Source organism: Drosophila elegans, unplaced genomic scaffold, assembly GCF_018152505.1.
Source record: "Drosophila elegans isolate 14027-0461.03 unplaced genomic scaffold, ASM1815250v1 contig_149, whole genome shotgun sequence".
In the NCBI taxonomy this organism is placed as follows: Eukaryota; Metazoa; Arthropoda; class Insecta; order Diptera; family Drosophilidae; genus Drosophila; species Drosophila elegans.
In genome coordinates, this window is record NW_024545513.1 from 26,551,946 (window position 1) to 26,579,871 (window position 27,926).

At 40.2% G+C, this 27,926-nt stretch overlaps 5 protein-coding genes across 12 annotated transcripts; 3 read left to right on the forward strand and 2 right to left on the reverse strand.

Annotated features, from left to right (window-relative positions):
* Positions 1-1,302: 1,302 nt before the first annotated feature.
* LOC108141625 (IWS1-like protein) lies at positions 1,303-4,366 on the forward strand. The gene is made up of 6 exons (XM_017265094.2): positions 1,303-1,524; positions 1,590-2,732; positions 2,789-2,945; positions 3,013-3,376; positions 3,680-4,087; positions 4,163-4,366. Exons 1-6 carry the CDS (start codon positions 1,506-1,508, stop codon positions 4,283-4,285), a joined length of 2,214 nt encoding a protein of 737 aa, XP_017120583.1. The 5' UTR covers positions 1,303-1,505; the 3' UTR covers positions 4,286-4,366.
* Positions 4,367-7,790: 3,424 nt separating this feature from the next.
* Positions 7,791-9,634, forward strand: LOC108141623 (lambda-crystallin homolog). The gene is made up of 3 exons (XM_017265090.2): positions 7,791-7,994; positions 8,083-8,461; positions 9,033-9,634. The coding sequence occupies exons 1-3, from the start codon at positions 7,954-7,956 to the stop codon at positions 9,561-9,563; spliced, it is 951 nt and encodes a 316-aa protein (XP_017120579.1). The 5' UTR covers positions 7,791-7,953; the 3' UTR covers positions 9,564-9,634.
* Positions 9,635-9,976: 342 nt separating this feature from the next.
* LOC108141622 lies at positions 9,977-12,576 on the reverse strand. Its single transcript, XM_017265089.2, has 3 exons — positions 12,308-12,576; positions 11,411-12,109; positions 9,977-11,301 (listed from the first exon to the last, which is right to left on the reverse strand). The coding sequence occupies exons 1-3, from the start codon at positions 12,473-12,475 to the stop codon at positions 10,279-10,281; spliced, it is 1,890 nt and encodes a 629-aa protein (XP_017120578.1). The 5' UTR covers positions 12,476-12,576; the 3' UTR covers positions 9,977-10,278.
* Positions 12,577-13,451: 875 nt separating this feature from the next.
* On the reverse strand, positions 13,452-24,970 carry LOC108141611 (myotubularin-related protein 3). 8 transcript variants are annotated; one of them, XM_017265072.2, is made up of 16 exons: positions 24,862-24,955; positions 24,746-24,799; positions 23,948-24,071; positions 22,861-23,882; positions 21,865-22,055; positions 21,604-21,799; positions 20,632-20,817; positions 20,413-20,577; positions 20,217-20,343; positions 20,047-20,152; positions 19,661-19,983; positions 16,807-17,374; positions 15,873-16,023; positions 15,706-15,810; positions 15,178-15,380; positions 13,452-14,061 (listed from the first exon to the last, which is right to left on the reverse strand). In XM_017265072.2, exons 3-16 carry the CDS (start codon positions 24,057-24,059, stop codon positions 13,872-13,874), a joined length of 3,645 nt encoding a protein of 1,214 aa, XP_017120561.1. In that variant the 5' UTR covers positions 24,060-24,071; positions 24,746-24,799; positions 24,862-24,955; the 3' UTR covers positions 13,452-13,871. The 8 variants fall into 8 exon arrangements, with proteins under 8 accessions (XP_017120561.1, XP_017120560.1, XP_017120558.1 ...); XM_017265071.2 differs by having other exon boundaries at positions 23,948-24,082; XM_017265069.2 differs by having other exon boundaries at positions 24,746-24,970.
* A 100-nt stretch (positions 24,971-25,070) lies between these two features.
* Positions 25,071-27,832, forward strand: LOC108141612 (endoplasmic reticulum resident protein 44). The gene is made up of 7 exons (XM_017265076.2): positions 25,071-25,325; positions 25,488-25,569; positions 26,365-26,456; positions 26,576-26,969; positions 27,040-27,306; positions 27,374-27,572; positions 27,632-27,832. Exons 1-7 carry the CDS (start codon positions 25,269-25,271, stop codon positions 27,774-27,776), a joined length of 1,236 nt encoding a protein of 411 aa, XP_017120565.1. The 5' UTR covers positions 25,071-25,268; the 3' UTR covers positions 27,777-27,832.
* The last annotated feature ends 94 nt before the right edge of the window (positions 27,833-27,926 follow it).

Below are 27,926 nucleotides of genomic sequence, written 5' to 3' on the forward strand. Positions count from 1 at the left end.
CATAAAAGAATAAATATAGCTGTTTAGAAAATATTTAATTTCTGCAATACTTGCATAGTCCTAGTATAACTTCGTCTTGCCGAAATATGCTTCTTTTCTTTCCTTTCCTTTCCTTTCTCAAATACCAATGCTTTTACCATTTTCATTTTTAATATATACCATTAAAAATGTCATGTAGGCCTAAATTTACACACCCAGTGACACTTTGAGAAATTCTTTTTCCCTACCGATATATGAACCTTTTAAAACATTCAAGGGTGAAACAAGATTGAAACTTAAAGGCAAATGGATAAACACCAAAGCCAAGCCTTCCAAAGGAGAATAGCAGCGAGTAAGGAATGACTTAACGAATGACTTAACGAATCCCTTGTTTCTGCTGAACAGCATATAAAATGTAAAAGTAAAATTAAAGGTTTCGATAACAGCTAGAAAAATTGGAGTTTTACCCAATATGCATAGACGCAGTCCAGTGTGAAAGGGGGATAATATGCTAAAAGTCCCTTCACACTGTCCCGAGTTTGCTTTAGATGTCAAATATAACGCACAAAAAGTATTTACCTTGGTAAATTAAAAAATGGGGTGACCCTAAACAGCTATTTTACACCATTCCTGGTCATTTACACCGTTGACAAGGTCAACTTAAGTGACAGTTTTAACCATTATATTTAAAAATGTTCCTAAATTTTGAATTGAAAAGAGCTGTCGGCACTTCCGTAAACCGGTATATTGCACTTATTGCGTGAGGGGCTTGCACAGCCCAAGAGCAAAGTGCCGAACGCTGGTTCGATAGTCTACTCAAATGATATGTAACAGTATGTTTATTACGTTTGAAAAAATAAACAAAAAATGTATAGAATTTTACACCTTTTTTTCCGCTCAATATCGTCAATTGATCTTATCGAGAATACCAACGACAATTGCATCCTTGTGTGCCTGGATTCTCTTTTCTAGCATCAAACAATATATATGAGTGTTGTTTTTTTAATTTATGATCTTCAAGCACCCCTGATTTGATGTGCTTATAAAATGCGAAGAGAAAGGGCAATTATAAAACTGCTATATTACAGATAACAATATGAAAAACAACTGTTCATATAAGGCGAGTTGCCTATTTCGATATCACTTAAATTAAGTGTTAAGAAAAATGGCAAAACTGATAAACACAGCTGTAATGCTACAAAATGCAACTTTAGATTTTTTAGCGAGTACATTACCTCATATTTAAAAATATGTGTTATCGATTTTCGATGACGACGTGTGTAACGGCCCCAAACAGCGTGCGGGCAAGTTTGTATGTGTACACATAGACTTTAGTGTTCCGTATTCAATTCGTTCCTTCGGCCTGTCAAATGCCGAGGAATCGCGTCGTATTTTATAAGTCATTTTAGGAATTATTTTGTACAAATACTTTGATGTATTTGCTCTAATTCCGCCAGCCATTGCACAATTGGTTTCACAAAATTTAGTTTTTATCGCGTTTAGTTTTTTGTTGTAAGAACCACGGCATGGAAACGTCTGAAAAAGGTTGATTACAAAATTGATTATCAATCGGAATCGTCGGTATACCGTTTTAACAATTTATTTTGCAGAAAAAACATGTAGCGACGAAGCCGAGAGCTTGCTTGGAGCGCCGGAGAAGACATTGGATTTGCTCACGGAGGCAGTGGAGGGCGTAAAAGAAAGTCAAGATTTTGATCCTGACGCAACTGATTCAGTATTGGCAGCCAAGGGCAACAACAAGTCTCCTACGCCCACACTAAAGCAGGTTGATGCTGTCGCGGCCCAACCAAGAAGTCGCAGTGGCTCCAGGAGGAGTTCCCGCTCGCGAAGTGGATCGCGCAGGTCTCGCAGCGGATCGGCTCACTCAGCAGCCAGTTCCAGGCGATCGCGCAGTCGCTCCAAGCAATCTTTGAATGGTTCCCGGCGCTCCCGCAGCGGCTCTGCCCGCTCACGCAGCGGATCCCGGCATTCTAGTGCACCTCAGGGCTCGCCCACTGGCTCAAGGCGTTCCCGCAGTGGCTCTAGGCGTTCCCGTAGTGGCTCCGCACGTTCCCGTAGTGGCTCTGCACGTTCCCGTAGTGGCTCCGCACGTTCCCGCAGTGGATCCAGACGTTCCCGCAGTGGATCTAGGCGTTCCCGTAGTGGATCAAGACGATCCCGCAGCGGATCCCAGCGGTCCCGCAGTAGATCCGGCTCCAGACGCTCCAGTAGGTCCGGAAGCGGCTTCAGGCGTTCGCGCAGTGGCTCGGGATCTAGAAGATCTCGAAGTGGTTCTGGATCAAGGCGTTCTCGAAGCGGCTCCAGGCGCTCCCGGAGTGGCTCGCGACGCTCTCGTAGTGGTTCGAGACGTTCTCGAAGTGGATCGGCACGCTCGCATAGCGGCTCTCGACGTTCGCGTAGTGGCTCGAGGCGATCGCGCAGTGGATCTGGCTCCAGGCGATCTAGAAGCGGATCAAGACGGTCCCGAAGTGGGTCCCGACGATCCCGCAGCGGATCTAGACGCTCCAGAAGCGGATCCAGGCGCTCTAGGAGCGGATCCAGGCGATCTAGGAGCGGTTCTAGGCGCTCCAGGAGTGGATCTAGGAACGAATCCAGACGGTCTCGGTCTCGGTCTCGCTCCCGCAGTCGCTCCGGCAGCGCAGGGTCTCGAAAGGGAACTCGATCTCGGTCGGGCAGTGCTGAATCACAGGATGGTGCCAGACGTAAAAGATTGGCCATAAGTGATTCCGAAGGTTAGTACTCCCCAAAAGTCTTTGAGGGCAGTATTTATTTTGAATTCTCCGTGTAGACGAAGCTCCAAAGGTGATCAAGAAGCGCGTCAAAATCACAGACACGGACAACGAAGAGGAAGAAGACCAGGATAATGACCTGGGCACAGAAAAAGCACAAGATAAAATAACAGAAAGTTCTGACGATGAAAACACGCCAATTTCAAATGAACCAGAGTAAGATAATTCCTTATGTGGATTAATATGTAACTTAAACTTATACTTGAACTTGAACTTATTGCAGAAACAGTAACTTTATTTCGGACTTTGATGCAATGCTTTTGAGAAAGAAGGAAGAAAAGCGAGTGCGGCGTCGCAAGCGAGATATCGATCTGATCAACGACAACGATGATCTGATTGATCAGCTTATCATAAGTATGAAGAACGCCTCGGATGACGACCGACAGCTGAACATGATGGGCCAGCCGGCCACCAAGAAAATTTCAATGCTGAAGCAAGTGATGTCCCAGCTCATCAAAAAGCACTTGCAGCTCGCCTTCTTGGAGCACAACATACTTAATGTACTTACAGATTGGCTAGCGCCTCTGCCCAACAAAAGTCTGCCATGTCTCCAGATACGCGAAAGTATTCTTAAACTTTTGTCAGATGTAAGTATTTACGTATTTTTCACTTTTATTTTCAACACGAAAGTCATACAATTACATGAATTTCTCTTTAGTTTCAAACTTTTATTATTCGGGCTTTGAAGTTTATCAAATTATTATTAATATTATTATGAAGCTTGTTTCATCAATGACGTTTATAAACGAAAACCAAAGTATTCCCTTAAAACAGATTTATTATTTTCAGTACATTACCCAACGATATGAATAACTTCTGTTTTCCCGAAGAATTTAATCTTATTCAACCTATATAGGCAAACTATATAAACTTTACTATTATATTTTTAGTTCCCAACCATCGAAAAAGGACTTTTAAAGCAGTCGGGCATTGGAAAGGCCGTAATGTACTTGTACAAACATCCTCAGGAGACAAAGACGAATCGCGACCGAGCTGGTCGCCTAATTTCCGAGTGGGCTCGACCGATATTTAACCTGAGCTGCAACTTCTCGGCGATGAGCAAAGAGGAGCGCCAGGAACGTGATTTGGCGCAGATGTCGCGCAATCGCCACAAGAGTCCGGACCCACAGCCAGCCTCCACAAGCAAATCCCGCTTATTGAACCAGACCTTCTCCAGCGAAGACAAGCTCCTTCGTCCTGGAGATCCCGGCTGGGTAGCCCGCGCCCGTGTGCCCATGCCCTCCAACAAGGACTACGTCATCCGCCCCAAATCAACCGTCGAGGGCGAAATCTCTACGGTGAGTGCAGCAGCAGCAATAACTGGCATGCTCATAAGCATAAGCTTTAAATTTAATTAAAACTTGTAATTCTAGTCAACAAAGCGTAAGCCAAACCGCTACGAAAAGCATATGAAACGCTTTCTGGACTCAAAGCGACTGAAGGAGAGCCGCAGGGCAGTCGAAATATCTATAGAGGGTCGCAAGATGGCACTGTAAGCAGCATTCTAGCTAACTTTAAATATTAATTAAAATCCAAACCATAGAACAAAATTTAAAATATATTTTTGAATATAATAACGCTAAAGTCTTTTAAATTTACTTGTTTTGCCTGGGACCTGAAGTCAAAAAGAAAGAGATGGAACCACTGAGGGAGAGAGAACTATACGTATTTCTGGGTATGCTCTATTCGAATTCCAAACCATTATCAAAACGATTACTTTCACTTGTGGCTTCGGATCAAAAGTGAACCATTGAAATAATGCTATTGAGATTCTCAGGCATCTGGTTTTTATTGAGCTTTATAAAATTATGTTAAATTCTTTTTTTTCGTCATTTTAAAAGCACGACTTTTTTTAATTACCTTACCGTTTTATCAAAAAGCAGCAGTTTTATTTATTTAACAATTTCATGAAAACTAAAATTTGTTAGATTGACTTAATTAAGACAAAATTTAAACAAGCCTCTCACAAGTAAATGATAGTAATATTTTTCGTGATTATGGAAAAACCGGTACGATTGCCGAATTATTTTTATATCCTTGCAGAAGGTATTAAAATTTCAATCAGAAGTTTGCAACGCAGTGAAGAGGACATTTCCAACCCATTATTTTTGTTTTTAATCTTCCGATATCATATAGCGATCGAATAATTGAGGCAAAAATTATCTTAGCTTCAATGGGTTTTTATGCGTACTCATATAATTCGAAATTCAATTTAAGATGTTTTTGCTCTGAATAAAATAATTTAAAAATTTTGTATATTATTTAATTTTTGTATATTTTGCAAATTTTTAAAAATTGTTAGAGTAGATTTTTGTTTATTTTTTTACGTTTATAGACCTTTCTCAACTTTTGGTTTATAAATTCTGCATGAATGTTTTCGGATGTTATTAGGCAACGAAAACGGCTACTTTACTCAGTTTGAAGAAGTTAACGCTTTTTAGGCAAGAATTTCCTCCTAAAAGTATCCACCACCTATTTTGGTGGGGAAAATGCTTTAAAAAAATGGTTTCAGGTTCAAGGAAGAAATATTTTCATTAGATAATTGTAAACTTATGTGAAATCAGATACTTGGCAAAAAAAATTTGCAAAGTGTAAGCAAATATCTTAAAAACGACGAAGTTGTTCAAATTTTAAATTTCTATAGGGCCAGATAACATTCTCGTTAATTTTTATATCCTTACAAATGGTATTTTAATTTCATTAAAAGAGTCGATCTGGCCATATCCGAATGTTTGTCCACTCTTTTCTCTAACAAGTTTTTAAAATGTGCAAAAAAGTAAAAAATAAAAATTAAATAATTTTTAAACTATTTTATTAATTCTAACTATGTTAAGGCTTCGTGATTAGTATTTGACAATACCTTATTTACCGCATATGTTACTTGCTTTACTAGTTTAGAAGTTAAAGTTTAGTTTTTTTTTGTTAGCGATTTCCCGCTAAATAAGCTAGTTTTTCAAAAAGTCGTAGAAATTTTTTTGTAACTGCCCAACACAAAATAATTTTTTCCAAATTTCCGAATCAAGTCCTTAAAAGTTTTTTATATTTTTTAAATATTTTGGTATATTTTAAATAACTTTTGAACGGAGAATCAGATTCAAGCAAATTTGGTGTCATTCGACGCGCATTTTGAATAAAATTTTAACTGTGTTAAAAAAGTTGAATTTTTTACCAACCCAAGCTCAAGAACTCCACTTATTTTTAGTATGTCAATTTAACCGTTCTTTATCCTACATTAATTAATTTTCCTAAAGTCTTGGCATGCAATCCTCATATCATTTAGCGATAACTTTCGATTGGTGCATTACTCGATACCATCGGGTCACCACAACAGATTTTCAATTCTACTGCTATATATACATACATACACTTTCGTCCATGGTGTTATGCTAACATATCAAAGTTATAAATTACGATATGAAATAGAAAATAAATACGTGGAGTGATTTCAAGTTTTTTATTTGAATTTGACAATATGTGTTTTTTGATTTTCATACTTAATATTTATACTTTAATTAATTATTTAATAATTAACTTTTGTTTAATATATTCTAAAATTTTTTTATAAAAAATATTTTATTTTGGTTATTGTTATATTTAAAATTTCAAAAATATATTTACATTTTTTTTTATTTCTTATTTCTAAAATATAATAATACATTTAAATCCATTTTTCATAGGGTTAATATTTATGTTTCGCAACTTACGACTTTGATGGCGTATGTGTTGGGGTCAACATCCTCATTGAACAGGTGTTACAGGTTACATACAGTAAAGCTTACAATATTAATATTTATACTGGTCATACTGGTCTAGTTTAACTCCGCTCTCAAAACAATATATATTTTGAGAATAAGCTGAATTTAAATTTTGATTATTTTTTGTCTTTAGAAATTAAGGACTTACCTACTATTATGTGGCCAGCTAAGTGTAACTCGTTCACAGAAGAAAATAAATAAAGTGTATCAAAACGTCTAACATTCTAAAGCGGTCAACCAAATAAATTATTAGGAATTTAAAGTAAGCTTGGCAAAATAGAAATGTGATTTAGCACCTTTCAGTTTAAACTTGATAGCCATTTCTTTGGTCTTAACGACATCAAATGACTGTTGGGAAATAGTTTTAAAATTGGTTAAATACATTGGGATGCATATGTTGCTTATTTGCTTATATAAATTTTAGGCGAGCCTCAAAATCGTAGTTAACTATTCAAACGGTTATTTTTGTGCTGGTAGCAAACACATAAGTCCAAAACAAACACAAAGATAATCGTACAGTAGCATTATTAATAAAAGTCAAATTAAGGGCATCTCGACACAGTTTCGTCGACTGCCACCCTGCCATCATGCCACCCAGTAGGAAATTGGTTGCCTGCCAAGAACGATTCGCGACGGATGTGGATTATCTCGTCAAATGGACAACCACTTTTTGTACTTGGTTGCAGATCTATGTATGTAGGTAAAGGCTTATAATAAATTCAAACACATTTTATTTTAGAGAACTCGAAAACTTAAGCCTATCGGCCACAGAAATAGTCAGCTAAATATCGGTTAGATCTGCAAGATTTTTATAAAATACGATACTGGACCGGGTTTGAGTACCAATGATTCTTATACTATTTCAAAGTTATAAACAAATTTTTGTTATTGCCATAAACAGCATTAAATAAATCAAAATGCCTGAATGACAAACGTGTTCTTTGATTCGTATACTTTCGTTTTTTTTTTTAAGTAAATAAGTACATATGTACATATGTACATATGAAGAGTACAAGTATGTACTTTTCAGCCCCTATTTGTGTGTACACATGTACCGGCTTGGGCGTGGCAGCTGGAGCATTCGGCCTGACATCGTCCAATTGCCTAGAGGGATGGCTTTACTATCGCACGGCCCACTATCTCCGCGGAAATCTCCACCAACACTCAACACCCAACACCCATCACACATCACACGAACACTTGGATAGGGTACATTTGGTTCACCTCTGCCGTTATCGCCCAATATTAAACCGGTTGCGCTGCCGTCTGGTTGTTCAAACGCAGGTACGCCGTGCCAAGTGGCAGTCGATAGCTCCAGTTCCAGCTCCACGCCACAGAAACTCCAACAACTCCAACAACTCCAACAACTCCAATCTCACTCAGCCACTCAGAGAAGTAAACAAACAAAAATGTCGCAGGTGAAGAACGAGAAAGTGGGCATCGTGGGCAGGTAGGAAGGAGCAGGGAAATCGATTTCGGATCTCATCACCATCAACCATCAACCATCAACCATTAACCATCAACCATTCCCCTTCCAGCGGACTCATCGGCCGCTCGTGGTCCATGCTGTTCGCCTCGGTGGGCTACCAGGTGGTGCTCTTCGACATCCTGCCCGAGCAGGTGTCCACCGCCCTGACCGCCACCCAGAAGGAGCTGCAGGACCTGGAGGCCAAGGGCCTTCTGCGTGGCAAGCTGACCGCCGCCCAGCAGTTTGCCTGCATCTCGGGCACCAACGACCTCAAGGAGCTGGTCAAGGGTGCCATCTTCGTCCAGGAGTGCATCCCCGAGCGCCTCGACCTCAAGGTGGCCCTCTACAAGCAGCTGGACGCCGTCGTCGGCCCCAACACCATCCTCTCCAGCTCCACCAGCACGTTTCTGCCCTCCCTCTTCAGCGCTGACCTGAAGAACAAGGCCAACGTGAGTAAAGCCTTGGATTACCCTAACCTTTGTATAAAAAAAGGTTACATATATGCTTCAGTTTTGGGAAAGTTCGTTTGGCTAACATCCCTTTTAATGCCCTTCCTTCATTTGAAAAGTAAAGAAAAGTTAGGACCTGAGAGGATCTGGGTCAAGAGGATGAATTTAATGTTAAAACAGCAGTATTTATAACAAAATAGTAATATAATGTAATGGATACAAAAATGATTCCAATTTACATATATGTATGGTGGTTATACATGCTACAGTTTTAGCTGAATATTCAGATAAATTCCTTTTATTATTGCTTATTGCATCTCTTTAGTTTGAAGAAAGGTTAGAACCCGACAGAATCTGGTTCAGCAAGCTGAATTTAATGTCGAATAAACAGAACTTATGGCATTCTAATAAATACAAATAGTATTCCCATCATGACTTGAAGCTCAACCGTCCTCGTCCCCGTTTCCAATTCCAATTCCAATTTCAATTTCCAATTGAGATTCAAGTTCAGTGTGTTTGTGTGTGATGAGAACCGAGTGAGGCCAAGTGCGTTCGTTTCTTTCGTGAGCAGGTTTTGGTGTCGCATCCCGTCAACCCGCCATACTACGTGCCGCTGGTCGAGATCGTGCCGGCCCCCTGGACCAAACCGGAATGGGTGCAGAAGACGCGGGCCATCATGGACGAGATCGGGCAGAAACCAGTTACGCTGTCGCGGGAGATCGAGGGCTTCGCCCTCAACCGCATCCAGTACGCGATCCTCAACGAGACGTGGCGCCTGGTGGAGGCGGGCATTCTGAACGTCAAGGACATCGACAGCGTGATGAGCAACGGGCTGGGGCCGCGCTACGCGTTCCTCGGCCCCCTGGAGACCGCCCACCTGAACGCCGAGGGCATGGCCAACTACTTCGAGCGCTACTCGAAGACCATCTACGCGGTCAGCGAGACGATGGGACCCACCCCCAAGATGGAGGGTCCCGTTGCCGTCGAGGTGGCCAAGCAGCTGGGCGAGATGGTGCCGCTGGACCAGCTGGCCGCCCGCCGCAACTACCGCGACAACTGCCTCACCCAGTTGAGCATTCTCAAGAGCAAGCTCAACAAGTAGACCTTTTTTGTTTATTGTTTGTTATTTCCTACTTATGCCCGTTAAATATATGGAAGTTTATTATCTGGTAATCTCTCTCGTTGAATTCTTGTTTAGTGTGCTTCTAAAGCCATTAGGTTGTGATCATGATTTGATCAAAAAGATTTAAGAGAGGATTTGCTACGCATGTGCCTTGTTCTTAGTGGCTGATTCGAGATTTAGGCCCAATCAGATCATCATTTCCACCCACTTTGAATGGAATCAATTCCTCTTCAGTGGGATTGAAGATGTTCAAAAGAGGATGTATAATACAATAGAGCTGTTATTTGTAAGCCATTTCTAAGGGGTAGCTATCGTGACCAATTTATCAGTTTGATTGAATTTCAACGTATGGATACACTTACATATGTATTATCCGATTCACGAAACTTGTATTTCGGTTTAACCCTACATTTATTATTATGTTATTATTTGACGCTGCAGGCGATCAAACAATTAGACTGAATTAAGCCAACTATCTAGTCGAATTGGAACCAACTCCATATCAGTTCACTTTATCTAATAACGTTAAGCATAAACAAATAGAACGAAAAAACATCGAGATAGCCAAGCCGAATTCACTTGTTGGTTTATCTTGACCGCACACGCAGCTTGTCATCACATTTAGATTCACTTTCAGGCGACATTGGGCCACCACCACGGGACTGGCAAGTGCCTCCTATCTATGCTGTGCACTCTATCCGGAACCGGTCTTCTTGGAAAAGCTCGCGGCCCTGAAGTTTGTCGCCGAGTAGGAAGCATTGCCCAGGGATGATGAAGATGGACCCGATCCCGATCCCGATCCTGATCCTGATCCTGATCCCACTGGCTTAATGGATCTGCGCTGCTGAGTGCGCATTTGCGGCAGTGGTGTGCTCGTGTACGATATCTTTTGGGCGGACTTGGTCTTCGAGGAAAGGGGCGTCTCTGGGACACGTGGATAGACGCGATTGATGTTGGTGCACTCCTTCGTCGCTGCCACCTCTAGAAGCGGAAGCACTGGCTTAGTAGGTTTGCCCGCCTTCACGGTTCCGTTGGCCTTCCCCACGGACTCTGTTATGGACGGTGTCTTCAGGCGGCTGCTCAACAGGGTGCGCCTGCTCTCGGTGGCCTTTGTGCACGGGTTACTGGGCATGGAGAATGAATTGCTCTTCTTTCGAAACGGAGCTGCTTCGGTTATCGGACCCACGGTGGCAGTTCTTTTGACTTCCGTGGGCGGCGGCAGGTTTTCCACCTGGCGATCGAGCTGCTTGCACTTGTCCTGAATGGACAGTGAGGACGATCGTCGGCGCATGGAACCAGCATCGTTGAAATCCCGCAGCGGATTCGGCTTCGCATTGCAGGCGGACGGTTGTGTTTGCTGATTGCCATAGTTGCTGGGATTGACCAACAATATAACAGTCCTGGGATCGATGCCCTGCTGCTCGTGGTCACCGTTCGCCGTCTTAAAGAGTTTGTGACGTTCCAGCAGCTCGTTGATCTGCAGAGCGAGACGCTCGTCCATCAACTCCGTCATGTACGGCTCGTTTCTGGTCACTGGTGCGGAATCAATCGACGGTGGGGATGAGTGCAAGTCCCTTTCAAACGGATCCGAGCAAGGCTCAGCGTCGAAGGTGGCTGCAGAGCACACCATAGCGTCTGGAAAGTTTGGATCACTGCTGGCAGGTGCCCCTGGTGCGCAGCCGATCTCCTCTTCCGGTGAATGCAGTGTCCGTGTGCCCTTTAAATAGAAAATTGTTAGATTGCGTAAATCGTGGGTGTTGAAGGAAACTCCTTAAATCGAAATTCCAACCGAAGTGGTTTGGACTTCAATACAAATAATAACGTACTTGAAGTTCGCGATCGAATGTCTCCTGTCGCGTGTATGAGTAAGGCGATTGCATCGCTGGATCGATGGCTTTCCGGGCCTCCAGAGAAGTGCCAGTTGGACCAAAGATGACTGCAGCAATGGATTTAATTGCCATGTCAAACAGATGCCATTTGGTCTTCTCAACGTGTTCGTGGACTAACATCTGCAGTTGTTTGAGAAGTTGGCCCAAATCCTGTGCGATTGGTTTATCAATTTCTGGCTTCGGCTCCGGACCTTTCTGGGTTTTGGCCTCAATTTCATTAACTTCTCTGTTGTCCTCGGCACTCGGTTTGTGTTCCGCATTGCTTAAGGCGTCCAGGATCGGTATACGTAGCATTTTCAGGTCTTCCTCGAAACAGATGCTAGAGGAGAGGACGTCGTCGTCGTCTTCAATGAGCTTCAGCGGCGACTCGGCCGCCAGCATCTGCAGGCTTTTGTTCAAAACCGTCTTCTCAAAGTCCGCCTTGGATCGATTGTGGGGCGGTGTGCTGGCCACGGACCGTGTGGCATTCATCTTTAGCAGCTGCTTTTGGATCGACCTGTTCGAGCGCCGCTTCTGGGAGTTTTCTCCGGACGACGCATAGATCTGCATGCACACCGGAGGGCTCTCGTCGTTCAGATCTGGCGCTGTTTCGGCGCTCGATACCTTCTCCTTGATCTGCGTCTTCAAAGTCATCCCCTGAAACAGGAATCAATGGATACACCTTATAGGTTAGAGTTCAGCGAACAGGTGAGTGAGAAGGAAGGAGCACACTTTTACTTTTACCTCTGACCTAATTAAGTGCTCAAGTGTAAGGGACAATGACTGTTTGGCCTCTTTATTGCCCAAAGCCAAAGTGAAAACCAATTTAACCTACGTTACTCTATCTAACCTTACCTTGATGCAAGCCTCTTTCTCCATCAAATCGAAGGGATCGTAGGGACCCTGGAAGTTCGAGGCCACAACCACTTGCTCTGGCTCCTCGAGCTTCGTCCCTTTCGTCTCCTCGTTAGGCTCATCCTCATCCCATTCGGTCAAGTCAATCAGATTTCGAACCTCACTCATCGTTGTTCGAGCCAAGTCCTTGACAAATTGGAGAACAATTAACAAAATAATCTTCGAAACAACGCCGTGTTTGGCGCTTCTATTGATGACACAGCTGGGAATGTGAGAAATATATAAAAATGTCAATATATCGATAAGTTTTATATAAAAATAAATATTTATATCGTGACTTTTTATTCAACTGATATATAAATTATCGTTTTTTTTTTTTTAATATATATTTTTGATATTTATAATTCGCCAATCTGATCTGAACGAGCGAAAAGTAAGCAGCAAAACTCTATTATTCGATCTCGCAATCGGAGACCAGGGCTGGTCAAACTAAAAAAGCTCTAGTTTAAAGTTTCTGCTTAATGCCCTCTTTCCACACAGTCCATCCGTTGGAAACGGTAGGAATTTTCAACAAATGTGAAACTCCGATTTTCACAGAGCACATTCACCTTTCGATTTCAGCTGATCTTAAGAGCTGTAGCTCATAAAAACATAAACAAAGAGTGTTGACTTGATGACTCTGTTTACGTTTTGACGAGCCCCAGCTGTTCAGATCAGATCAAATCGAAAGGTGAATGTGCAAACCGGAGATTCACTTTCCCAACGGTTTTTCAGGGATGGACTGCGTTGGAACAGGGCTGTACCGCAGAAACATCGGCTAACTATCGCATAAATGAGTCCGTCAAATTTTAACGGCATCCCTTCAACGGATGGTGGAAGGTGGATGGATCTCTGTGGAAATACCCTATTAGTCCGCCGTTAAAATTCACACTTTGACGGACTCTCTTTCCACGCAGTCCATCCCTGAAAAACCGTTGGGATTTTTGAAAAGTTTGAAACTCCGATTTCCACAGAGCTTACCTTCTGATTTTAGCTTATCTGAACAGCTGCCGAAAAAACATCGGCCAGAAACGTGGGGTTAGGAACGTTAATTCCACCGTCAAGGAATAATCAAGAAATTTTCAGCAAGGCAAAACCTTTAAAATATATAGTTGATGGTGCTCTGTGGGACTAGGCCATAAACGACTTAAACTCTGAATTGCTGAAATTTGGTCAGCTGTTCCAGCTGCCTTGCCTTCTCAGTTTTTTTTTTTAGAAACGAACAATTTACATATCAGGCAGATGAATTTGTTTGGAACAGCTGGAAATTCAGAGATTCAGTGGTTTAGGAAAGGTGACAAGTTACCCAAGATACCTTTTTTTTAATGATTTATTGAAATTTACAATTGTTTCCATATATCCACAAATATATTTCTAACAAAATTGTATAGTTTCGTGTTCTATATAAAAGCACAGATTAATTTTTCGCTATTATGGTGCTAACACATATGCAATAAATATTTTTTAGTAATAATATGTACATATTGATACAACAGAGTAGTCTTAAATTAATTGGGAAAAGCTCTTAGGAATTTGCAGAAGACGTCGCATCGCCCTTCTCCTGGGATTCTGAAGGAACGGTAGCGTACTCTTGGACATTTGTTGTGACGGTCGTGTAGCAAGATCCACACAACCTAACTGGATTAAAAAGCTTTTCGTTTGGCAACGGCGCCCAAAATTCCGAACAGTCAGCACAAAAAATTTCTCCACATGATCTGCAAATGTATTAAATAAATAGTGTATTGTAGATTTATTAGATTCTTAAAGTGATACAAAATTTATTTAATTTTGATCCTACAGGCCTATTGACAGTTTCATATTGATTCATTGATTGGATGGAACTGTTTGTTAAAGTACTACAGCCAGGAAGCACAGATGCTAAAGGAGGGAACTTACTCTACGAAAATATAATTGGAATTATTATTTGCTTTAAAACATTCTCAATACACCAGCGTTTATTTAATAATTTGTCCAGGTCATGAACCATTGTTTTTGGAATTTAATATTCACACTAAAAATAATTCTAAGTATTAACATTCATTATCAATTCATTTAATTTAAAAAGTGAGCCTGAATTCCGTTAACACCGTTTTTACTTTTTTCCAATACTCGTATACTCGACTTTTAAAGTGATTTATTTTTGGTACAACAACAACTGCAAAGTTTAATAGTAGTACTCGTTCAATAAGAAAAGCGAAAATCTAACAAGGTCGATTTCAAAGGCACTTTCTTGGAACTTCAAATTTGAGAGGTTATACACCAACAAACTAATCTATTAACATTGATAAACCATGTGTAGTACTGGGGTGTTGTCACGATTTTTCCCTGGGCAACATAATTTCCACACGAAAGCATTACGTCATTTTATATACATTTTCTAAAAAAAAAAACAACTAAAAATCGATTGGCACTGGATTAATTTAAACCATACCTGCCCTATCTTCATATGTTTTGATTTATTAAAGCAGGCAACGACTTCCAGGGGTAATTAGCGGGTAGGTATGATTTAAATTAATCAAATTTAAAATAATTGTTTTTTGCTTTATATATATTCTTGATTAGCTTTGTTTACTTTGTTAGTATAGTCATCTGTCCAAGTAAATATTTCAAAAAAGTAAATAATACGATATCGACTTTAGTTGAACACCAATCAGTCAGGTGTTAAAGTAATTAAAAAGGTAAGCTAGTTTATTATTTTACTGGCTACACGGGCCATTTTTTAAAATCTATTAAGTGTGATAACGTGTTTATATTCAACTCAAGCTAAAAATTATACGAATGTTTTAAATCTTTAGAGTAAAACAGTAAAGTTTCTAAAGTTGGATGCGCACCGACAATGATGTTTTCTTCGTCCAAGCCAGAACTCAGTTTGACAACTAGAGCAACGTGAAACTGCATGATCTGGTACCCAAAGGACACTGGATGCTCTTTTCTCTTGGATCGAGGAAGGGGGAAACGATGGGGGACCGCTACGATCTTCGACGGCTTCCCAGGAACATGTTGAAGCATTTTCAACGATATCCGATCCATTTTCCTAAAGAAGAGTTAAAAAATTAGACGACTGAAAGGATATGGACAATATGTATATTTAAAACAAAATTACTCCTTGTTCCTCGTACTATCATGCTTCTAAAACAGTCTTCATTATAGACGAATTTGTTATTTTACGAATATACATTACTGAAAGCACTGTTTTGTTAAGAGTGTGCTTATATTGAAAAAATCGAACGGCTAAGCCTGCAAACGCCCTTGTACCAGCCTTGCTTTTAATCAAGCTATCATACACATTTTGCAAGTATCCTGGCTACTCAAGAATATATACCAGCAAGTTATATCCAAATATTAAAATCATTATTTACATGTTCCATATTTGTCGAAACGATGCTATTGCAGCTGGGGCAACCTTTTTCCAACAAAGCCAGTCGCATGCCGTGTATTTCCCGCAACAGCATTTCCTCTCGTAGCTAAAACAGTTTAAGAAATTTAATTAGCTTCAAGAGAAATGGTAAAATGCATAAATTGCTACCTTGTGTTCTTGTACGATCTGGTGGAGTCTTATGTTTTGTTCGCTGAGTCCATGAGCTAGGCCATCTGGACAGGATATCGTAAACTGCGCCCTCTCCTGAAATGGCGTAGGGGGCAACGAAATGATCCCCGACAAAGGGAACTGGTGTGCGCTGTAAGTACAGATTGTTGGTTGTTAATTACCTTAAAACTTAAAGAATCTTGAGTTTGATAATAACAAAAATTACCAAGCATTAAAAAAAAAAAAATTAGCAATTTTTCATTGGGTGCGAAAGAATTTGAATCCTGTCATTGATTAGACTTTTAAAAATATGATCCTTAAAAGATTTTTCATAATTCGAATTATTTTGGGAAATACAGCCAATTTTGTGACGTGGCGTCCGAGCCATTATAAATGTTCTATAAACTTTAAACGCTTTTTCTCGAAACTACTTTTTCGAGGTGGTTGACAGACATGATATTTCGAGTTCTACCCAACCGATTCCTTTGAAATTCGGTATATATCTTCTTTATACTACTCTCTATCGCGTCTGCCTCGGACTTGAGCAAATTTTGATTATTAGTATTTTTAAAATATTCGAAAAGGTCGAAAAAATTTGATTAAAAAACATTTTTTGTTTTTAAGTCGACGCCGCTTTGTTATTTAAATTTTTTGTTATGATCAACCCGATATCGACATCTTTACTACATTTGCTGAAATCATGTCAACCAGGACGCAGCGATTTTTTGAATACCCCACTCCACAGGCAAATATTGGGTTTTAAATTTTTTTTTTCTTAAAAAGCCAATAAAATTGTAAACTAAAAATATTGTTAATTTCTTTTGTATCTTACTTGAAAAAATGCTTAAAATTCAGTCTTCTACTAGACCAGAATACCTGGGATATCTATAGATTTAAAAAATATTTTTTTTCTGCACTTTGGAAAATTAGTCACCTAACGTTTTCTGCTGTAAATTTAAGGTCGCGACTGAAACTTGACCCAAAGGTATTTCGACGTATTCGACCACCGGCAGAAGGGGCATCAAATGGCGACTGGCCCACAAATCTCTGGAGTTCGGGAGACGTAAAAGGACTTTCTTCGGCGTGGTAGCCATCGCCCACCAAGAGGGATCCGTTTGCACTCGCATCTTTGGACAACTTCTCCGGGTTGCAACGGTCCGTGTTTCCCGTAGATTCCCTTGGCACTTGTAGGTCCAGGTGATGCGGAAAAGTGTCCCCTCGCCTCGGAAACATCACGGCATGCGGTTTCACATGAACCTTGGGCAAATTATTGTAGCTATGACTGACTATACTGCTCTTAACAGCAGTAGTCGACTCTGGCTTTGTATCACCACTGACCAGGTCGAGGGGAGGTGTATGGTTTCTACTACTGTTGTCGGTGCTCGATTTTTGTTCGGGCTCCGCGGGAATCAGAGTATCCGTGCTGGTATCGACTGCACCATGCCACAGAGCGCGACAAATATCACTTGTGTCTTCAGATTTTGAAGGTACTGGATTTTGATCTGAAAGCAATAATTAGAATACATGATTGTAAAGTAATGATAGCAAGCATTCCGCTTTCTCAGCATCATATTAAAAGAAATTATAGTCCAAGCAAACAACAATACCTTTTTGTACAAGAAGAAATTACAGCTGCGGTCAAATTAATAGTAGTGCCACCGCTCTCATCTCTAAATATTTCTTTTTGTTTTTTCTCTTGTCAAGTTTATGAAACGGTTGACAATTTCATTTGATTATGCTTTACATTTTTGAAAACAAAAGAAATTCTGAACATTTTGCAATTTATTTGATTGAAATCAGCCATTTTCTGAAATGAGGACTAATTCCGGCTGATCAAAATAATAGTAGTGCTATTACCAACTTTATAAATATTTTGAAAAAACTTGAAGATTTTTGAAAAATGTATTATCTAAACGTCTGTGAGAGCTGACTTTTTTCGATTTTAGTCGATTTTTGTAAGGTCTGACTTTGAACCGTTGTTCTATATTGTCAAGAATTGAGGTAAAATATTAATCATTTTGGGCAATAAATGTATGAATTTTGGCCGTTTCTGAATTTATTGGAAGTTGATCAACAAATTACTGTAGGTTTCTTATCAGACTCAAGTCCATCGAATGAATAAAAGTATCCTTTCATGACTTTTTAAAACTTAAATTCATTGATATTTAAATTAGAATTTCTCTATAATTTGAAAAAAATTGACTTGGAAATTTAAAGGTGAGCCAATACCACAATAAGGGGTTTACTATGACATGGAAATGGCTTCAACTTGGAAATTATTAAAGACAATTACGCAAAATAAGCCTAGGCTTGAGTATCATTGGCTTTATCTTAGTTCTGCTTCCATCAGTATTCTGGCATTGTAGAAAAAATGTTTCATTACTTATCGCAATTCAATTAAATGCTGGCGAAAAAGAATCCGCCAGCCATTATTTGTTTGTCGGAAAGTTTGCGTGATATTTTTTTAAGTTAACAGATTAAATAGGAAGTAAAAACTGGTGACGTTTTAATTTTAAAAATCAGTAAATAAATATTTTTAATATGTTTAAAATTAATTGATGTTAATTTTTTTAAAAATCTTTAGCTAGACCAAAAAAAAAATTAAAAAAAAAAAAAAACAAAAAAAAATGTTTAAATTAAGTTTTTGAATAACAAGGTAATATATTTAAGCAGTAATTGCTTAAGAAATCATCAAGATAGCTCCTACCAATTAGAAGTTATTAAATAAAAAGTAAGTGCTATTTTTACAAAAAAAAAAGTGAAAAGAGAAGCTTCCGTAAAATTCCAAAATATAAAAACCGGCTCCAAAAATCCAAAAAGTTCCATGAAAATCGGACCTTTTCGTTTATGATGGCCCACTTGGCCGGGTTTCACTCAATTACTTTTGAAAAATTATTTATAAAACTATTCTTAATTTAATCAAACATGTAAGGAATCAGATACATTGCAAAAAAAGTGAGCATTATGCATGCAAATATCTTTAATGTTAATCTATATCCTTGCAAATGGTATCATAATTTTAGTCAGAAGGAGAAATTCCCGACCCTATAAACTGTATACATTTTTGATCAGCTTTACTAGAAGAGTCGATCTAGCCAAGTCCGTCTGTTTGTCTATCCGTTTCTACGTCAAACTTTCCAAAAGTTGTCTTTCTATTGCATATAAGTAAAAACAAGCTATATTATATAGCTCCCACGGAGCTGTTTTTCAATTGATTTAAATATACTCGATACAAAGAAATGGTTTACTGTTTCTGAGTTTCGCTTCTAACTTTATTACAACCGGACGATATCGTATAGCTGCTTGTTATACATATTGTTGTTTTAAAAAAATATTATATTTTGAAATAGCTTTAATGGAAATTACAAATTCGGCTTGCCGAATCTTGCTTCGTTTGTTTTGTTAGTTAAGCTTTAATGTCTTTCCAAACGTAGTTTTTTTTAAAATAAAATACGTACTAAAGTATAGCTATCATGGTAATAAGATTGGGGTACTTTGACTATATTTAAAAAAAAACTTCTGAAATCATACAAAAACACCTCCAAACGAGGTACAAAAAAAATCGAACCTTTAATATAATAAATATCTGATATCAAATTGTGTGACGACATGTGTGTGGCATTCGACTCCACGACTTTTTACCTCGTTAAGAGGTGTTTTTGTTAAATAGTGAACAAAGCCTAAGAAGCATTTTAAACACTCGAGTAGAATATGCTATGATCTAGGCACTCGATTAGAGCGTTCATCCTTGTCTTGTTTAACTATGTATAGTGATTTGAATAGCTTACCGTTTTCAGAATAAACCAAGACCTGGACAGATCGTCCGGGTGCAGGGATCATTTGCTGTGAGGACACCATGGAACTTCGCAACTGCAATTGTGAATCTACTTCCAATATGTTACGGTTAGAAGCAGTACTTTGGTCGTTATGGAACTCAAGAGTGGGATTTTTTGCAGGGCCACAGGGACCTTCATCAGTGGCATCCGTTACGTCCAGCTCAAGTTCTTTGGAGTCTTTAACGCTCTCTCTAACATTTTCGCTAACACTTTTGTCGGTGTCAGATCGGATGTCAAACATGGAGTTGCTATTCGCGTTGAAGCAATCTGTAACACTGAAACGCAAAAGAAAATCATCAAGCATTTGTCTACTCGTTTATAATTGTAATTGAACATACATGGATTCAACTGTCAGGTTCGGATCACTTGATCTTCTCGAAATAGTGCTTTGTCCCAACTCGTTCGTTGTTAAGTCTTCAGAAGATCTTGTCTTCGCCATTAGGCCTGTGTTGTGGAAGAAAAACCCAAGTAAGACAGGCCCATTTCAAGCATATATTTGAAAACCCACCGTTGTGTCCACTCTGTCTTTCATTACTCAGTAATGGCAGATCAGTTCCGTTCTTGTTGCCTAAGCTACCAAGGTATAAGTCAGACCAAAAGTATAAAAACCGCACACTGTGCGCCGGCCAAAGAACCTAAAAAAACGAAAGCAATATTTTAATCTGTCAATACCAATACTCACAAAGAACCCGAAAGATTTTTACCTTTTCAGTCTCATGCTTATAGAGAGGATTTCTATACATAGTTTCTGCTAAAAATGGCCACACTGAAAACGTTCGGTCGAAAACGGAGTTCTCGATGCGTTCTCGGAGCGAATTACATAGAAACGTGCCAAATAGACAGGACAGTGAGTGTTGCGCCAGTTTGATCTAAAGGGTGAGTGTTAGTAGACAAGCCATGCGGCAATCCAATGCATCTCTTACCAAATAGCTTATACTGAACTCAAAGCTGCAAGGATACTGTCTGTGTATCTGATGCACCAGGTCAAGCCACTGCAGAAAAACTGGGCATCGCTCGTTAACTTCGTCGGAGTTGGGGCCGTTTCCGGAGCGATCGGCAAACTTGTGCCCGAAATTCAGCCATTCACGCTCGACAAGGACTCGGAATCCCTGCAACAAAAAAAGGAAATGTATGATCATCAAAACAAAAGACCAATCGATCGTTAGCAAAACTTATTTTATATTACATTTTAATAAGGCAATCGAATACACCGATTTTTTTAATGTAATGGTAACATTTAAATGTTGAGTCTATCTTTCCGTTCCAAATTATCCTATCCAGTAATTTGTACTCTTTTTATATCAATGCTAATTGCTGTTTATTTTGATGAGTTGTTTATAATTTTGTATCGATCAAGACAACCGGAATTCGTTTGTTAAATTCTCTTCTTCATTACACAGACAGATCAAGATTAAAAACCCAGACTTTATCACGTAACTATCATAAGAAAAATAGTGTTAAATTTGTTACATTTTGACGTTTTTAACACTACCTTGAGTTAAATCAAATTAGATGACTATCAATACAAATGGTCATCCATTTGTGATACTGGACACACATTTCTCAGTTTATTCGCGCATAATAAAACCTTTCAACACATCATTTATCACCGTGTTATTTAATCCGAACGTAGATCAAGCTTTAAATTATCTATAGCTTTGTACGAAAACGCCAGAACTTTATGAAGTCTCGATTCGTCTACTAAATGGTTGGTCAGAAGCAACAATAAACCAAACAACTCGATATATTCTACTGGACCAACCTGTGGGAAATAACGAATCAGGACAAAAATATTAAATTCTTACAGGGAGGGTAAACGCTGCCCCCTTCGTCACGAATTTCTGGTATTGTGACGTAACTCAATGAACTACAAAACTGAAATTATATAGACGTACTTCAACAGTCCTGTAGTATGGATCCAAACAGAGTTGTGCCGTCGCCACGATCTGAGGAGTGCGATCCCAGCCGTCTGAGCAGTGTACAAGTACGGGCCGTCCATTCTTTTCGATTGTGTGCACGACTGTCATAGTGGCTCCTAACAGACCCGAAAGGTGCTGCATCCACATGGTCTTTTCCAGTTGTCCGTACCAACTGTGGGTTATTTGTAAAAGATTGATTCCATTACACAAATCAGATGAACTGCCAAGTTAACTTACTTTGGATCATCGGGAGACGACGCACACAGCTGCCGGACAGCATGAAAACTTTTTCGAATAGCATGAATGTTTCCCAAGTTCATAAACTCAATTTCTGCACAAGGGTAGTACTCAATGCACTCACAGCCGCCACCTCGGGCACGATTTGTAACCGCGGATGTATAGCTCCGCGCATCAACAATAAGAATTTTCTAAAAACAGATACATATGTGATTATTCAGGATTGTTTCAGACAAACTTTATAACTTATTAAAAAAAAGTAATGCTAGTACTTTTTAATAGAAATATTAATAAAAAGAACATAATAATAAAAAAAAATGTCAACGAAAAAGAAAACTAAATTTATTGATCTCCCAAAATATAATGATACTAAAAAAATTTCATTGCAGTTCCTAAAAGTTATGCTATTGAACGATCTGATTACAAAAAGTAATGGGAATTACAAAATTGTAATTATTTTGTTGTTTATAGAACCTATCACATATGTATTTACCCATAAAGGCTGTTTTAACCAAATAGATCTCAAGAAGTAGCGTCTCCATATCTTCGTCTAAGAATTGGGAGCTTGCTGGGGATTTTAAAGCTATTTCGAATGATTTCTTTATCTGCACTAAATTAACTTTCACTGAATTAATTAATACAAACCATTATTTTTATTATATGAAATCTTTCCAATAATGTCCTTCGATTTCTTGGGTTAATCCTAAGTTTTAAACAACAAAAAAACTTATGAAGGCTTCAAAAAAAATGCATAAGAGACGATAAACAAATTCATATAAATAAATTAAATTTTTAACCGAAACTTTTTAGCTTTACCCAGGCTTACTGGCACAAAAAAGATATGTTTCAAAAAATGTTTTAGCTTTTGATATCTTGTCACACTGACTAACGGACGGCCATATCGACTGGTTAAATAAAGAATTTATAGACAGTATTAACCCATTTTGCGAACGCAAGCATTTGCTTCTTTTGCGGTGATTCTCACATCAAACTTACCCTAATTTCATCGAGCGAGAGTTCCTCGTGCGAGGAATCATCCAGTGATGGTGAACTATTGCCGGATAAACCGGACTGGCCGTTGGTCTCCTTAAAGCCTTTTGTTGGTTGCGCCTTTGTGCTGGCGAAGGCGGAATGCCTGGCATGCTCGCCCCTGTCAAAGGCACAGGCATCGGCCAGTGCCTTCAGGAGCTGCTCGTCCTTTGTGTTCCGCCAGCCGAGCCAACCGACCTCCGGCTGGCTGCATCGGGCCAAAATAGCACCAGACTTCTGATGCCGCCAAACAACAGCCGGCAGCCGGCGCGAGCCCCGAAAATTTGCCACGTTGTGCAGCATCTCGTCGGTGATACAGCAGGGCACAAGCAATTTTGGTGGATACGAGGGGCAGAGTTTGAAGTCGGCGTTGGCCGTGGAGATGCGCCAAGAACCTTTCAGGTCGAATCCTAGGCGGGTCACCTCGTTCTTGAAGTCGCTCTCATATCGCACGGATCGCTGCAGGCGGTTGCTCACCGAGCACACGTTCTCGCTGGCAGGATCAAGCAAAGGATTGGGTGCTGTGCCTGTCATCATGCTGCGCTTTGCCGAGCCATTAGCCAGCGCTAAGGAGCGGTCCTTGGTCACTAGTCCGTTTCCGTTTCCGTTAGCATTCGGATTCGCATTGGCATTCGGATTCGCACCCGCACTCGCATTTCCGTTTCCGCTTCCGATCACATCGCAAGTCCAGGAGTAGAAGGCAAAGGCAAAGAGCGTCTCCAGAGTCTCAGGCACCCCGATAAGCAAGTGGATGCGGCGTTGCCAGTCGGCACACTGCTCCGCCGACTGAAAGGAGCACCGCACCGTGCTGGCGTCCTTGCAGTTCACAATCAGCTGGAATAGGTCTCGCACCTGCACAGATTCGATTAGGCCTAGCGGCACGTAGGTCTCGTAGGCAGTTGATTTCTTGGAGAGAAATATGCGATAGTTGGACAGGGCGAGGACGCCGTCGTCCGTGCGTCCCAGGTACTTGATTGATTCACCGGCCACTGTGACAATAATAGAGAGTTATTTGTGTGATATATGTATATGTGCATTTACTACTACTGCTTACGCTCTTGGAAGGGCACGAACAGCTGTGAGTCTTCCTTCTCCATTTGTGATTTTGGATACGATTCGGCGGCACGGATAAAGCAAATCGACGGAGGCGGTGATCCATCGGACATTGTGTGAATCGGCTAGAAGAATACTATGTATGTGACGTTACCAAAATTACTTATTGGCTTATATTAAGGTTACCCTGCCTTAATATAAGCCAATAAGTAATTTTGGTATTGTGTCATTGGAAATCCGGTTGTCGCTCATGTCCACCATTCGAATACATAATTACATGCAGATGTGTACGTACATATGTAGGTATATGGATGGTGTTTGGGCTTCGTTGGCAAGTGTACATAGGACATGTGCATTGGAAAGTGCACAAACAAAGCCAAATAAAATCATATGCATGATAATTTGAGCACAACCAACACTTTTAGAACAAATCGAAGTTAATATTTGAGTGTCGTGGTGGCAATATAGATAATGCGAATGCATATGTATATGCACGTATTTATGTGAGCACACAACTGCAATCCTACAAGGTGCGCAATACATAGAATGTATGTCGTATGTACGTACATACAACCAGACTAGATTATCACAATTCCATAGCCAATAAGTGGAAAACGACCGAATTTGGTACACGATGAGTCTATGTTGTCATAAACAGAGTAATTAAACATTTGTGCATGTGTATGTTTGCATAAATTCATCACATATGTATATCATCTGCATGTATCTGTATGTACGTATTCCGATATTCGAAGAGCATCAATAACACATTACAATCGTTACATATGTATGCACACACATTTGGGTTTCGGGGTCCACAAAACGTTTGGGCAGCAGCTTTTCAGGTGTTTAGCTTAGAGACGAAATGCCGAATTGAAAACGCGCTTTGCTAGTAGCTTTTCTCGCTCTATTTACCACCATAAAATCCATAAGCGTCAGCTATTATAAACAAAGATTTGCAAATGTTGTTGCACATACATATGTGTGCATATGTATTCATTTAGACACTTTTTGTTTCGTTTCTATTGTAATCGTTATCGATGTCGCTAGCGATGATCATGTGACTATACATTCGATAGCACAGCACTGCACCGTTTCGATAGTCTAGTATTAAAAAAACACTGAGCTGGGCGAGACAACACAACACTGGCCAGCCGATAATCAACCAAATTGTTAAAACTATATTGTGCGTACGTTTGCAGTGCGCCAAGACAAGCAGGCATCCGTTCCATTCCAGCTGATGTGCAACTGAATCGAAGCCGATCGCTTCGACTCTCCGCCGGTGCACGCAAATCCACCTCCACTCCACCCAATTCCTCACAATGATTGGAGCCAGAATCGGAATCGGAAAGCTCGGGCCCTGTATGGCCCTAGTTGCGGTGAGTCGACGTGTTCTGCTCTGTCTGGTCTGGTCTGGTTCTCTTCTCCCGCCCGCTGAATCATTTGGCGCAGGCCGGCTTTATGGCCCCTCGGAGATCGGAACTGGCACTGGCACTGGCACTAGCACTAGCACTAAGTCGCACTGTTTCTTCCACTTCCAGGTTCTGCAGCTCCTCCAGCAGCCCCAGCCGGCTGATTGCGGAGCCGTGTCCATGACCAGTGATAATATCGATATGACCCTAGGTGAGACACCCACCCGCTACGCAGCCAGCGAGGCTGCAAACAATTAACTGACTTCCATTGACGTGTCACTAAACAAAATCAGCGGCTCGTTCAATTCGGCACTGCCAACGTGGTAACTTGCGTTTTAGACGATTTGCGAAAGGAGAAGATGCAAACGCTGATTAAAATTGTTTTGAGTTTATTTCGATTGCATCAAAGAAAGCATTAGCCATCGCAGTGGCTGGATTTGGAATTACAGCTCCGAAAGTGTGAACACTCCATTTGGGCTGAACGTGTATCCTATCCACTGAAAAAAAAAACGCTGCAGTGCTAGTCTACTATATTTATATATATTTACTATATTTATTATTCCTTGACTTCTGCCTCGTTTCATGAAAACCCGCCAAAAGACAATTTTTCGAAATTGTTTTACAATATTTTAGTACTGTTTGTATCACATTGTTTCCCACCAGTGATCAATTTAATCAGCTTAATATGTATTTTGAAACAAGAATAATTAATTTATAATTGATTTATTGAAGGGGTTTCATTTTGTTCTATGACGGGGAGCCCGAATTCGCAGTTGCATTATATGATAAGCTGGATCTTAAGAAAACATTTGTCTTAAAACCTGTTTTTATATTTAATTTAAATTTAAATTTAATGAACTTGCGTTCATTAAGTTTTTAAACTAAACGTTACAAATGTATTTTGAACAATCAATCAATCGCTTTTCGTTTGTCATACCTAATATACACATTAAGTCTCATACAGAACTTTAATCTTTTAACGTTAAACTCGCTTTGTTTCTTCCAGCGTCTAATGAATTGGTTTTCCTTAATTTTTATGCGGAGTGGTGTCGTTTTAGTAATATTTTAGCACCTATATTCGGTGAAGCGGCTGATAAGGTGAGTCAAATGGATTGGCAGTAAAGTTGGAACAAATTTGCATATAATTAATAATTATAACATGAGCATAAACTAAGACTTGGTAAATCCATGACGACTAACTGAGTCTCCGTTTACAGATTAAAGCAGAATTCCCAGAGGCTGGTAAGGTGGTTCTCGGAAAAGTGGATTGCGACAAGGAAACGGCAATTGCTTCCCGGTTTCACATAAACAAGTATCCGACCTTGAAGATTGTCCGCAATGGGCAGCTCAGCAAGCGCGAGTACCGGGGCCAGCGTTCCGCAGACGCCTTTCTCGAGTTCGTCAAGAAGCAGCTGGAGGACCCCATCCAGGAGTTCAAATCCCTCAAGGATTTGGAGAATCTGGACTCAAAGAAGCGCCTCATCTTGGGCTACTTTGATCGCAGAGACCAGCCCGAGTACGACATCTTCCGCAAAGTGGCTACAAATCTGAAGGAGGACTGCCAGTTCCACGTCGGCTTCGGGGACGCTGCCCAAGCCATGCATCCGCCTGGTAACCCACAGCAAAGCAAAGCACCAAACAATGTCATTCGATACTGATATCGGCTTTTTGTTTATTTCAGGCACGCCCATTATAGTATTTAGACCCGATGTGGCCCTGTCTCATGAAAATGATGAGACATACACTGGAACCCTGCAGAATTTCGACGAACTAAAAATATGGATCCAGGAAAAGTGTGTACCGCTGGTGCGAGAGATTACCTTTGAGAACGCTGAAGAACTTACAGAGGAGGGACTGCCATTCCTCATTCTCTTCCATCGCCCAGACGATCTTAACTCTATTAAGGATTATAAGTCAATAATCGAGCGGCAATTGTTGGATGAAAAGCGTATGTTGCAAAGCACTGTCTGGATATGTGCATTTACCTAAATCCAATCCTTTAATCCTTACTGCAGAGAACGTGAACTTTTTGACCGCTGACGGCAAGCGATTTGCACATCCGCTGCACCACCTGGGGAAATCCGAGGATGACTTGCCCTTGATTGCCATCGACTCGTTCAAGCACATGTATCTGTTCCCCCACTTTAGCGACATGTACTCGCCGGGAAAGCTAAAGCAGTTCCTACAGGATCTCTACAGCGGCAAGCTGCACAGGTAATTGGGTGAAACTAACACTGTGTATTGAGGAAAGCTTAACGGTCTCCGCTTTACAGGGAGTTTCATTATGGGCCGGATCCCACAAATGATATAGAACCTGACCCACACACCGGCAAGGGTACTTCACCTCCAGAGTCAAAATTCAAGGAACTTGGCCCATCCAAGCATCGCTACACCCTGCTAGAAAAAGATGAACTGTAATATAATTATGTATATTAAAAAAAAAATAAAGTAAAACAAAAAAAATGGTATTAAAATGCGGACTTTACTTGCTCGATGAGAGTAAAAAATCAACTCGTAAACAAACATTTTCGATTTAGTCGAAACGTCGCAGTTAAGAACAGTGGATAA